The 12688-nt window shown below is 36.5% G+C and overlaps 1 protein-coding gene across 2 annotated transcripts; it reads left to right on the plus strand.

The window, feature by feature from the left end:
* The first annotated feature begins 1474 nt into the window (after nucleotides 1-1474).
* wfs1a (Wolfram syndrome 1a (wolframin)) lies at nucleotides 1475-12674 on the plus strand. Of its 2 annotated transcripts, none has more exons than XM_051107344.1 (10): nucleotides 1475-1771; nucleotides 2189-2770; nucleotides 4199-4275; nucleotides 5267-5411; nucleotides 5561-5734; nucleotides 7426-7503; nucleotides 7667-7821; nucleotides 8861-8998; nucleotides 9103-9791; nucleotides 10686-12674. In XM_051107344.1, the coding sequence occupies exons 2-10, from the start codon at nucleotides 2209-2211 to the stop codon at nucleotides 11857-11859; spliced, it is 3192 nt and encodes a 1063-aa protein (XP_050963301.1). In that variant the 5' UTR covers nucleotides 1475-1771; nucleotides 2189-2208; the 3' UTR covers nucleotides 11860-12674. The 2 variants fall into 2 exon arrangements, with proteins under 2 accessions (XP_050963301.1, XP_050963292.1); XM_051107335.1 differs by having other exon boundaries at nucleotides 1476-1771; nucleotides 2204-2770.
* Nucleotides 12675-12688: the final 14 nt, after the last annotated feature.

A 12688-nucleotide genomic window follows, 5' to 3' on the forward strand; every position in this document is an offset into this window, starting at 1 on the left:
CCAAGCAGAGTAAGACAAGATGAGCGTTTGGCATTAAAAATTATACATTATATAAATTGTATTTTTTAAAATGAAAATAACCGCTAGATAAGACCCTACTTCCTCGGCTGGGGTCGTTTACAACCGCATTTGGGATCGTTTGAAGCTGCATTTAAACTGAATTTTCGAAGTTCAAAACCGGGGCACCATATCAGTCCATTATATGGAGAAAAATGCTGAAATGTTTTCCTCCAAAAACTTTCTTTCTTTCTGTCTTTTTACGTTTTGGGCCGCTGTGCCAAAAGTGTGTTTGCATTATGTAGTTTAGTAAATATGGCAGTAAAATTTTTAGAATAATATTTTTAGAATAAAGTTACAAGATTAAAGTTGTGCTATATTGTATGAGTAAAGTTAATCAATGTGAAAACTGTTAACTGATTTACAATAATAATAAAACATTGTTAGCAAAGTTATACTGTTGACATTTCTGAGGTAAATGTTATGTTAGGACTTTTATAACTATTTAAGCTGTGTTCTTAAAGATTTTTGAAACACTGATTATGCTACATAAGACATTCATTTTATTAAGTTGTTTTCAACATGTCTTCTGATAGTCATTCATGTTTATTTTGTGCTGTAACTAGTAGAAAAGAGGAGAAGATGATTGATTCACAAGGCACTTGAACTGAGGCGAATATAGTGATCTCACGCCACATTAAAGAGCGGAAAATATTTATAGTTTGTATTTTATGATAAAATAGACAGAATTTAAAGGACACTTTTTATGTTACATTAAAAGCAACAAAACACTTACTCCAATTATTGGCTGGCATGCTACAAATATTGACTAGACTGAAAACGTTAAATATTATTTCCAAGCATTTATACCCTCAGTAAAACAGCCTGTGAATAGTCATGTAATGTGATTTACCTCAGAAAAGACAATTATTAGGAGTGTTGGAGCTCTCATATAACATTTGAGGGGTTTGTACAAATTTAAAGAGCTTCAGCACTGACACCTGCAGACAACAGCCTTTATAATAAACAGAAAATTATCATTCAATCAGTGTGGACAGTAGTTACCATTTTCAGGTGATAACTGTCAGAAACGGTCAATCAGTCAACAAATAGTAAACAGAACAGATTCAAAAGGTTCGAGTTGAGATTAATCAAAACCTCTGCCACTAGTAGGCTGTTCAGTCTAGCGTTGATCCCTACGGTGTCTTCTCCTTTCAGCCTTGTTTCACAAATAGCATGGGGTGTAATGAACATATGGGGCTGTTTTTCAGGACTGCATGAGCGTCGCGCAACACTACAAACTGCGTCGTCTGTCAAGCACAAAAGCGATTCTTATTACTTCGTTGACATCTAGTGGCTGCCCATCAAGTCTAACCGACGTTCATTCACTGAACCTCCTTCGTGACTTTATCATGATAAAGAAAAAAGGGCCGAAATTATTAATTTACAATATTCTTAGCTTACCCGCTAGTCTTTCGTCACAGTAAGATTGTGTTTTGTCATGCGAATCCAAATTAAGTGCGATGACAATCCTTTGAGCAATGCCATTCACTGATCGATTCGTATCCAATCAGAGAGCAGAACTCTTTGATTGGCACCTGAATTATCCAATCGAAGCTCCGTTCTCTGGAGGTATGGTGGGGTTTAACAACTGCGATTCCTGTGGGGGCTCTGGTTTCACAGAGCTGTTATGTGTGGAAAGGAACGAAAACTTTTAAAACAGTTTATTTTTGTTGTGTTGTATTGGGGAAAACTGTTCATTCAGCTTAAACGAGTAAGTTGTTTCGATTCTGTTTTCTTTTATTTTGAGTTCTAGAACTACCTTTAATTTCAGCTTAGTTATTCTCTAAGGTCTTTCAAAGCATATTGTGTGTATTTTGTATGCAGATTTATTTTGTATATGTAGTAGGTTAGTAAAATGTATATAAAATAGTTAAAATGCTATTTTTATAGGCTAATTAAATGTGTAAGAAAACATAAATATGTAAGAAATGAGAATGAAGTGATTAAGTTAGAGTAAGTTATTCTTTGTAAGCCGGTATATACTGTTTACTGTATACAGTTGTGTGGTGTGGTACAGTTTAGATGTCAAAACCATATTATGAAATTGGTAGGTTAACCAACTGTGTAAGAACACATAAATATGCAAAAAATGAGATTAAGTGGGGACATAAAGTCTATGCACTTTAAGTTTGTTGTCTTTTAGGTGAGATGGACGTTAGAACCAACCCACCACCTTCTCCTGAGACTCTCAAGGAGGATAATGCAACCCACGAACGTCTCAACCCTCCTGTTCCATCAACTAAATCCACTCCAGGCACTGAGACGGCAGGTCCCCCTAATTCCAGTTCTGGTAGCCCAGCCCAACCACCTAAATCTCCCACTTCTTCAACTCCAGATATTAAATTAAAACAAGCTAATGTTAAAACCTCAAACTTTCCAGCCGCAGAAAAAACAGCAACACCGAAACCTACCGCTACATCATCGCATATCTCTAAAACTACTCCATCCATGCCAGCAACATCGTCATCATTATCAAAATCAACACCGTTAACATTATCTTCTCCCAGTGACCCATCCACACCCAGCATCACCATTTCTGCTGATCCTACACAATCTACAACTCCCGAAGGCTCTCTGTCCTCCACCAAAACACCTGCAGCAGGTTCCAGTAAACTCCCACGTCAACGGAGCTTTTTGGCTGCAGCCCAAAAGGTGATGATGCAGGAGAAAATAAGAAAGGCAGAGGAACAGGCCAAAGATGAAGAATGTGGTAAGCGAAGCTTTAAAATAGTTTTTGTATGATCCAATTTTCAGATTTCTTCATTGTATTTAATGGTTTGAAATGATTTCAGATATTCAAAAATCATAAAGGCTTATTAGGTTTGATATTTTTGATAGTACCATATTAACTGTAATTTTCGTGATATACATTAAGCATGATTTACACTAAAGGAATGCATCCAAATGAAGGTCAAATGAGGGCTAGTGACACATGCTAGTGTGTGCTAGCTTTATTTTCACCAAGAACATAAATCCTATTTTTATCACAAACCGATGTGCTTCTGGGAAGCACGTCTTAATGGGGACGCCAGTGTTCAAGAAATAGATCCACTTCTCCCTTTAAAATCAAAGGAATACATTTATTTTCTTGTGTTCTGGTTTTCCTTTTGTGGCTTGGTTTTGCCTAAAGTGTCAGAAGGTTATCTGAAGATTCATTCAGTAACTATATTGAGTCCATAATTAAATAATTGACAGGTAAACAACAAAGTTGGCAGTAATCTTAGATAAACAATGTTCAGTATAATGTCTTCTCAGGCAAACTCAAGCTCTTGTTTCCATTCAAAACATTATTGTTTAATTAAAAATATTCACTCTTGGATTGTTTTGGAACTTTAATCAGCATTAATTATGATTTAACTACCAGGATCACATGATTTACTCTAGATTTTTACCAGTCAAAATTCTTTAATGTTTTTTAAAGAATTCTCTTCTGCTCATTTATTTGATCCAAAATACAGCAAAAGCAGCAATAGTGTGAAATATTTTTACTATTTAAAATAACTGCTTTCTATTTGAATGTATTTTAAAATGTAATTTATTCCAGTGTCACATGATCCTTCAGAAATCGTTCTAATATCCTAAATTTGCTGTTCAAGAAACATTTATCATATAAATTAATACTTTTATTAAGCAAGGATGATTTAATTTGATCAAAAGTGATAATAAAGAAATGCCTAATGTTACAAAAGATTTATATTTCAGATAAATGCTGTTCTTCTGAACTTTCTATTCATCAATGAAAAACCTACTCAGCTGTTTTCAGCATAATAGTAATAAATGCTTTTTGAGCAGCAAATCAGACTATTACAATGATTTCTGAATTATCATCTGACTGGAGTAATGATGCTAAAAATTCAGCTTTGAAATCAGAGGAATAAATTGCATTTTAAAATATATTCAAATAGAAAACACATTTTAAATAGTAAAAATATTACAACATTTGGATTTTTTTTGCTGTATTTTGGATCAAATAAATGCAGGTTTGGTGAGCAGAAGAGACTTTTTTTAAAAGACATTAAAAAACGTTTGACTGGCAGTGTAGTTGAATTATTTAGATAATTTGTGCATTCATTAGATCTTCAAGTTCAATATTCAAAAAAGTGTGATTATAATTGTAAGTGACCGTTATCTCTCCTAGATGATATGGATGAAGATCTGCCTTTTGAGGAGATCCTGGAGAAAGCTGAAGCTGGAGACCCTAGAGCACAGAGTAGAGTGAGTGCATGATACATGTGTAATATTTGAAATGATATTTAAAACTATATATGGTTATAAAATTTTGACAATTTAATATAAAAAATATTTTTACAAGCAACAAAATGATATCTCATAACTTAATATTAAGTGGACTGAATCATATTCTGCAGTTGGGCTCCTTACTTCAACAGTTTGCAGTGATTGCAGAACTTAAACCATAAATAATTATGATGGTATTGGCACTGTGTGATGCTATTCTCCACTGACCTATATAACAGACACAAGTGTTTATAATGTAGCTACAAGATTTTAAACAATCTGATACAAATTAAATTCTGTAGTGTTTCAGTCTGCCTGAAAAGTGTGTCCTTTTTGGCATGGCCATAAGTGTGTCTATTTTCAGCCTTCTGGAAGATGAGCCCAGTCTCAATATAACTCAATAGCTCCTGCGTGCACACATTCTCACACATACACTCACAGTCATAGCAAATGTGTCTGCATATATTGACTCGGCTGGCATACATACTGTAGACACATACATTCTTTGAGTACTCCACTTCCTCTTTCCTTATTTATATTATACATTTCTCATTCATATGAGTCTTATGAACATAAAGCATTATGGGGGATGGAGATAAGCCTAGTAGACTGGCCAAAAATTTGACTTCATAGTTCACTTTCTGTTAATGATTTTGCACTAATCTGTGCTTGTGTTGTTTAAGGCACATTGTAAACCTCTTACCATGGTTTAATAATCAGGGTTTAGCGTTCAAGCTAAGATTAGATATGGTTATATGATACTCAGTCTGGCTTCGAGCCTCTGGGATATTAGGCCAGTTATTATTGTTCATCAAAATGTTGCAGGGGTTGATGGGCAGTGTAGTCTAATTCTCATGTTGTGATCTAAGCAAACTACACTCTAAACAAAAAAGTCTGGTATATTATGCACAAGATTTATGATCTAAAAAATTCAGTGAATTTTAATGTATATTTTTATTGTCTGCTGTAGCTTGGTAAACACTACCTTAAACTGGCAGAAGAAAAAGACACCGAGACAAATAACCGTATGGCTGTTGACTGGTTTTTGAAGGCAGCAAAACAAGGTCGGAGGGATGCAGCCAAACTACTACAGAAATGCTGGATCCAAAAGAAAGGTGAGGGGAAGTTGAGAAATCAAGGAACTCTGAAAACATGCCTTCAAGTGCAAGTTATGTCAGTATACTGTGAAAATATGTTGTAATGATAACTGCAAAATTGTTTACAATAATCCCAAATGGATTCTTCTGTAATTCTCTACTGGCAGGCATTACACCAGAGAATGCACAGGAAGTGAGAAGGCTGTCCTCAGAGACTAAGTTTGAACAGGCAGTGAGGAGAGCAGCCATGTCGATGTATTGGAAACTCAATCCTGACAGAAAGAAGAAAGTAGCCATGTCTGAGATGCTGGAGAATGTCAGCCAGGTCAATACTGTACCAGGTAATGAACCATGTTCTTTCTTTCTTTTTGCAGCAGTATTTTCCATTCCTGTGTACCTTAAATGGATCATGAACTGAGAAATCAAAATTCCCTTGATCTTTTGACATGTAAGAGGTCAATGTACTGTAAAAACATCCGGTAAGTTGCAGAACTGAAAACTTTATCGTTAGTCTAAAAACTGCTTATATTGAAGCCAATTTGCCAAGATGACAGGTTGTGGAATGTGCCACTTTATGATGTAATAGTGTGGCTAAACACCGCCTCCACAGAAGAAGATCAACGCCTGCTTCTATATCACTGCCTGTTTAGCCCCACCCACTGATTCCTGATTTGTGCATGTAGTCTAAATAATGAGAGAGGCAAACGCAGGTCTACGCAGAAATCAAACTTTTGAAATCTTTTGACTTTTGAAAGTTGTGGGAGAACACAGTCTTTGCATTGCCTTCCTTCTGATCCCAACATTAGGTAAGAGTGGATGAACTTCATTTTTAAGTAAGTTCCAGACTGCGTCAGTAAGGACATTTGTTCACTTCATTTTACCGCAGATTCGTTTCAAACAAGACACAGTTTGATGCAGGATTTTCAGAATAGACAGTTTATGACCCCTTTAAAACTGACACAGGTGGCATTTTTGAAATAAACTTTTGGGATACTTATATTGTATTTATTTGTGATTAAAGTCCACTTCCAGAACAACAATTTACAGATAATGTACTCACCCCCTTGTCATCAAAAATGTTCATGTCTTTCTTTCTTCAGTCGTAAAGAAATTGTGTTTTTTGAGGAAAACTTTTTAGGATTTTTCTCCATAAAATGGACTTCTATGGTGCCCCGAGTTTGAACTTCCCAAATGCAGTTTAAATGCGGCTTCAAACGATACCAAATACAGTTTTAAATGATCCCAGCCGTGCAAGAAGGATCTTATCTAGCGAAACAATTGGTTATTTTCATTAAAAAATACAACGTAAATACTTTTTAATCTCAAATGATTGTCTTGTCTTGCTCTCCCTGAACTCTGTGTATTCTGGTTCAAGACAGTTAGGGTATGTCGAAAAACTCCAATCGTATTTTCTCCCTCAACTTAAAAAATGATTTCAAAATCATCCTACATCCCTGCAGAAGTTCTGACCCAGTCTTTGCAAAGTGAACATGCAAAGAAGATCAAACACCCTTAACAAAAAAGGTAAAACAGCGATATAGGACGATTTTGAAGTTGAGGGAGAACATGAGATTGGAGTTTTTCAACATACCCTAACTATCATGAACCGGAAAAAACAGAGCAAGTTGGGAAGAGCAAAACAAGACGAGCGTTTGACATTAAAAAGTATATAAATTGTATTATTTTTATGAAAATAACCAATCGTTATGCTAGATAAGACCCTTCTTCCTCAGCTGGTATCGTTTACAACCGCATTTGGGAACATTTGAAGCTGCATTTAAACTGCATTTTGAAAGTTCAAACTCGGGGCATTATATTAGTCCATTATACTGAGAAAAATCCTGAAATTTTTTTCTTTAAAAAACATAATTTCTTTACGACTGAAGAAAGAAAGACATCAACATCTTGGATGACAAGGGGGTGAGTACATTATCTGTAAATTGTTGTTCTGGAAGTGGACTTCTCCTTTAAGAAATACATTTTTGAACATGTCTTGCTAGTAGTAACTCTTATTTATCACTTCTTCTAATAGGTGAACCTGCTGTATGCGGTGTTACACCCAGCATTCACACTCAGAGGAAAATCCTGGAGACCATGGTGTCTAATGAATGTAAGTGTACATATTTGTTTATACACTAATGCAATACATTGCATCTCATTTTGAGAACAGTAAAGGATGGTTGGAAAAGAAGCCAACTTGAGGTATAATTTTCAAAATTTTAGCCAGAGATACTTGTAACTCATCACAACTATGCATTTTTGTATTTCTACAGCTGGCTCTCAGTATGTGGATGTGGAGGATTTTGTGGAGATGACGAAAAAGTTCACAGAAGGCATTGCGTGCACTCCCACACAGAGAACCTCAGGCGCAGATGCAAAAAGAGAGGATGAGACATTAAGGAAAAGTGATGTAGCCACATTTGAAAAGGTGAGGTGCTGTGGAAGAAGATAGAGATAAGTGCAGACGTTTTCACATAACAGCAAAATTTCAAAACATTCATTAAAATGGGCGGTGTTTGATGAATATATAAGCCAGGGGTGGCAAACGTCGGTCCTGAAGAGCCACAGCCGTGCAGAGTTTTGCGTCAACCCTAATCAAACACACCTGAACAAGCTAATCAAGTTCTGAAGGGTTACTAGGAAGCTATGCACCTTATTTTTGCTGCTTGATATTGCAAATTGGTGTGTTTTGCCATAGTGTTATAATGTATTATCTAAATTATGAGCACACTGGTTTGTAGTGCAAACTGGTATTACAGTTTATTGCACGTTGTTATTCTTCTCATTATTTCCCTATATGAAACGGAAGTCTCTTTTTGTCTATAATGAAACTCAGTGAGATCCAAAACAAAACTGTAGGCCTGTATGGAAATAAAAATCACTGAGACATTTTTTCCAAATATATATTTTGTGTTTTGTTTGGAGTGTCTTAAGGTTGAGTTAAATAATGTCAGAATTTTAATTTGGGGGGAACTATCCTTTTAAAGGGCACATATTATGCCATTTTACAAGACGTAATGGTCTTGGGTGTCCCTAGAAAGTGACTGTGAAGTTTTAGCTTAAAATACACCAAAGATCATTTATTATAACATGAGGAAAATGTCATTTTGGGGCGTGTCCAAAAAAAGAGTGTGTATCACTTTAAATGCAAATGAGCTGCATATTCCCACCCCATCTTCAGAAGAGGGCGTAGCTTATGCATCTCTGCTTTGGACACCTACAGCAATAAACAGCTGGTAGAAGCAATATGACTGAGAGTGATGAAGAATCTTAAATTCAGACTTAAGGCCCACACCAAGAATGATAATGGTATCTATAACTATAAAAATAACATTGTAAAAATCATTCCAAATTTAAGAGAATAGCAGAGTTCACAGAACTATAGCAATATCGTTGGGATCACTTTCAGAATGATTTTTTAATGCATGTAAACTGCATTTTGAAGTTCAAACTCGCTTTTTGTACAGGAAAAAAATGAATTGGCCCCTGTCACTCATAAGCGTCATCGAAAGTCCAGCTGGGGAATGACAAGCAGTGGGATGATATTGGCTACCAGACGCAGTGGTGCGATGAAGAGAGCCCTGGACATAAAAGCCCACTTCTTGGTGAAAAACAAATGAACAAAAATGATGTACAAATGTTTACTTGCCACAGTCACCGTTGATGTAGCTATTTATTCAACTTCTGTTTGTCTTTCCTCACCCTGTAGGGTCTGCAGTATCCTCTCCATGCGATTATTGAGATGAAGGAACTTTTAGTTGACTGGGCATCTCGTGCTGGCGTCCAGTGGTTGAGCACCATCATCCCGACGCAACACGTCAATGCCCTTATCTTCTTCTTCATCATCTCCAATCTCACCATTGATCTGTTTGCATTTGTCATCCCACTTGTTATCTTCTACCTCTCCTTCATCTCCATGGCCATCTGCACACTGAGAGTCTTCAAGAGCAGCAAAGGATTTGAGAACTTCAGTGCCTTAACTGCCCTCCTCACACGCTTCGAGCCGAGCCTGGACGTGGAGCAAGCGGAGTCCAACTTTGGCTGGAACAACCTGGAGCAGTACCTCTACTTCATGATATCTGTGTTCTTTATGATCTTCACCTTCCCAATAGCGAATAAAGGCTGGATCCCATGCTCTGAGCTTTCCACAGTGGCTATCTTCTTTACGGTGCTGAGCTACATGAGCCTGAGCCCATCTGCGGCAGCTTATGCGCGAAAGGCACTCATCATCGAGGTGGCTTCATCTTTGTGTGCCTTGACCAGTAGGTTGCCGAAGGAAATGGTGATGGCCAGGATGCTGGGACAAATTTTCACAACCATCCCTCTTGGAGAATCACTGGTGCTAGAGCTCAGTGTACCCTGTGTGCTCTACATTTACCTTTTCTACTTGTTCTTCAGGTAAAATGACTGGTTTCATTTGTACTTAAGACAATGTAGTGTTAAAAAGGGATATTTTTGTAATCTAAAACCAAAATTATTAAAAAAAATTTTTTTGTTATTTAAAACAAAGCTGAAATAGATTAAATATTAGATGAAAAATATAACTAAACAAAAATAAAAATGTTGCCTTTGCAAATAACTTAAGTAAGTTTAAATTGAAGCATCAAAATTGCTAAATGGAAATAAAATGTAAAAATTTAAATAAAAAATAAATTAAACAAAAAATGTAAAATTATAGAAGCACTTAAAATAACTAAAAATTAAAATAAAATTTAATGAAACTATAAAAACAATTAACATTAAAATGACATAATATTAAAAATTACATTTATCTTTTTAATAACTTAAACATATAATTGTATTTTTAGTCTGTCTATCTTTAATTAACATTAAAATAACGCAATACTTTTATTTTATTAATTAACTTAAATTTAGAATTTTATTTTAGATTAACATTTTAAATGTTTAATGTCTAATTATATATATTTTTATAAATATATTTATTTATATATATTTAATATTTTTACATTTTCACACATACATTTATTTTTATTCAAATGTTCATTTTTCCACAAAAACACTTTTAGTAATACCTGGAAATTATGAAAAATATTATTTATGATTAAACATTTCACACATTTTTTTTTAAATCAAATGTTATGTGTTCTATACAAAAAAGGCATAAAAACTGTATGTAGATGATAGAAAAATTATAAATTAATATACACACTGATCAAATAGGGCAAGTAACAGTTTCCTCAACTAAATCATTAAGTTAGTATTATATATTTTGATATTGGTGTTTGAATATCATGACCATACCTAACCAGACCTCTTTTTTGAAATGTATAGTATGGCACGCATGAGGGGATTCAGAGGGACGTACTGCTTCCTGGTGCCGTACCTGGTCTGTTTCGTGTGGTGCGAATTCTCTGTGGTCCTGCTGCGGAACTCCACCACCATTGGCCTTATCCGCACTTGTGTCGCCTACTTCCTCTTCCTGTTTGCCTTACCCGTCTTGGCTATGGGTCTGATGGCGATGCTGCTGATTCAAATGGTCAAGTGGTTCCTAGAGTTGGAGTTAACTAAAATGCTAGTGACACTTGCAGTGTGTGCCGTCCCTGTGATCCTGCGGCTTTGGACTCGATTTAGCCTCTCCATTCTAAATGTCTTTCGTTCCATCACCCACAGAGGTCCGGTCAAACTGATCCTCCTGTGCATCACTACAGTGATTTTACTCTGCGGCGTCTATGTCTATAACGCTGAAGGTCTGAAGGTTTACAACTCCACACTCACCTGGCAGGAGTATGGTACACTGTGTGGCCCACGAGCCTGGCAGGATCGCGGCATGGCTCAAACACAGCTCTTCTGCAGCCATCTAGAGGGTCATCGTGTTACCTGGACAGGAATATTCCGTCGTATTCGTGTAGCCGAGAAGGAAAACGGAGCTCAGTCTGTTATAAACATGCTACCGGTGTTTATGGGAGACTGGTTGCGGTGTCTCTACGGTGAGGTGTATCCGAAGTGTGAACCACAGAATAATACGTCTCCAGTTGTGAATGTCACAGGAGTTGAGATCCTCAATGCCACAATGCTGTTCCTCCAACAAGAAGAGGATGAGCTCTGTCGGATAAAGCCTTTTGCTAAACACCAATGCCACGTTAAACGCTTCGACAGTTACCGTTTTGAGGTGACGGTTGGCATGCCGGTGGATGGGGTCACGCAACTTGACGATCCAGCGGGTGACATCCTCCTAATGGGCAGTCACGAGTTTAAACAGGTGTTGCTGAACATCGATCCAGGCAGCATGGTAGAGTTCAGCACAAAGCTGGAAGGAAAGCTGGGTTCAAAACTACCTGCGTTTGAACTGAAAGCCATACACTGTCTGGACTGCAGCTCGTCATTGGTGCCTGAGGGACGACAGGTCAAGATTGAGCGGAACTGGAGGAAAACCATGCTTAAAGCCATTAAATTTGCATTTGACTTCTTCTTTGCACCCTTTCTCTGTGCTAGGATCAATGTTTAAAGGGGAAATATCATGAAAATCTGAATTTTTCCATGTTTAAGTGCTATAAATGGATCCCCGGTGCACCTACCAACTCAGAAAACGCACGTTTCCACCCATGGCACCGCCATTGTGTTTTCACATGCGACAACGGTGTACCTGATCTAACACCATGGCAAAAGTTCAAGCAAAGTATGCTAACTGTTCTGTCATTGGCTGCACAGACGAGCACAGAATGCTATTTAGAGTCCCGGCCTTAGAGGGGACAAGAGAGCAGTAATTTATTGATTTATTTACTGTATATTATACGATTTCTTTTGGGCGGAGAGCAGCAGCTTATTTGCATTTAAAGAGAAAGGTACAAAAACAGCATGTTTCTGCTTTCACTCAAAATAGGCATTTTCAAAATTATAGAATAAATTATCTATGGAGTATTTTGTGCTAAAACTTCACAGACACATTCTGGAGACACCTGGGATGTATATTGCATGTTGTAAAAGGGGAATAATAGGTCTCCTTAAAATGTAAAGCAGCAAGGTCATTGGCTGCTTATATGCAACATGAACCAATCAGCTTGTGCCAAGTAGTTTAAAGCTGTGAATATCATCAGTTTGTGTTAAGGATCCATCAGCCTGTGCCATCTAGAGTTTCATGACAGAATTTGGCATTTCTGTTTTCATTTGTACATTATAAAATGCTAAAAGTTAATGTAAACACTTTTTAAAGACAATTAATTCTGTCATTATTTACAGATGTTATTAATTAATAATTTATCCATTAAGTGTTTTTTAACTGCCCTCATTCCACAGATTAACCATGCTTTTTTTTTTTTTTTTTGCTCAAATTTGCG

The sequence above is a fragment of the Labeo rohita genome, chromosome 1, assembly GCF_022985175.1.
Source record: "Labeo rohita strain BAU-BD-2019 chromosome 1, IGBB_LRoh.1.0, whole genome shotgun sequence".
NCBI lineage: Eukaryota > Metazoa > Chordata > Actinopteri > Cypriniformes > Cyprinidae > Labeo > Labeo rohita.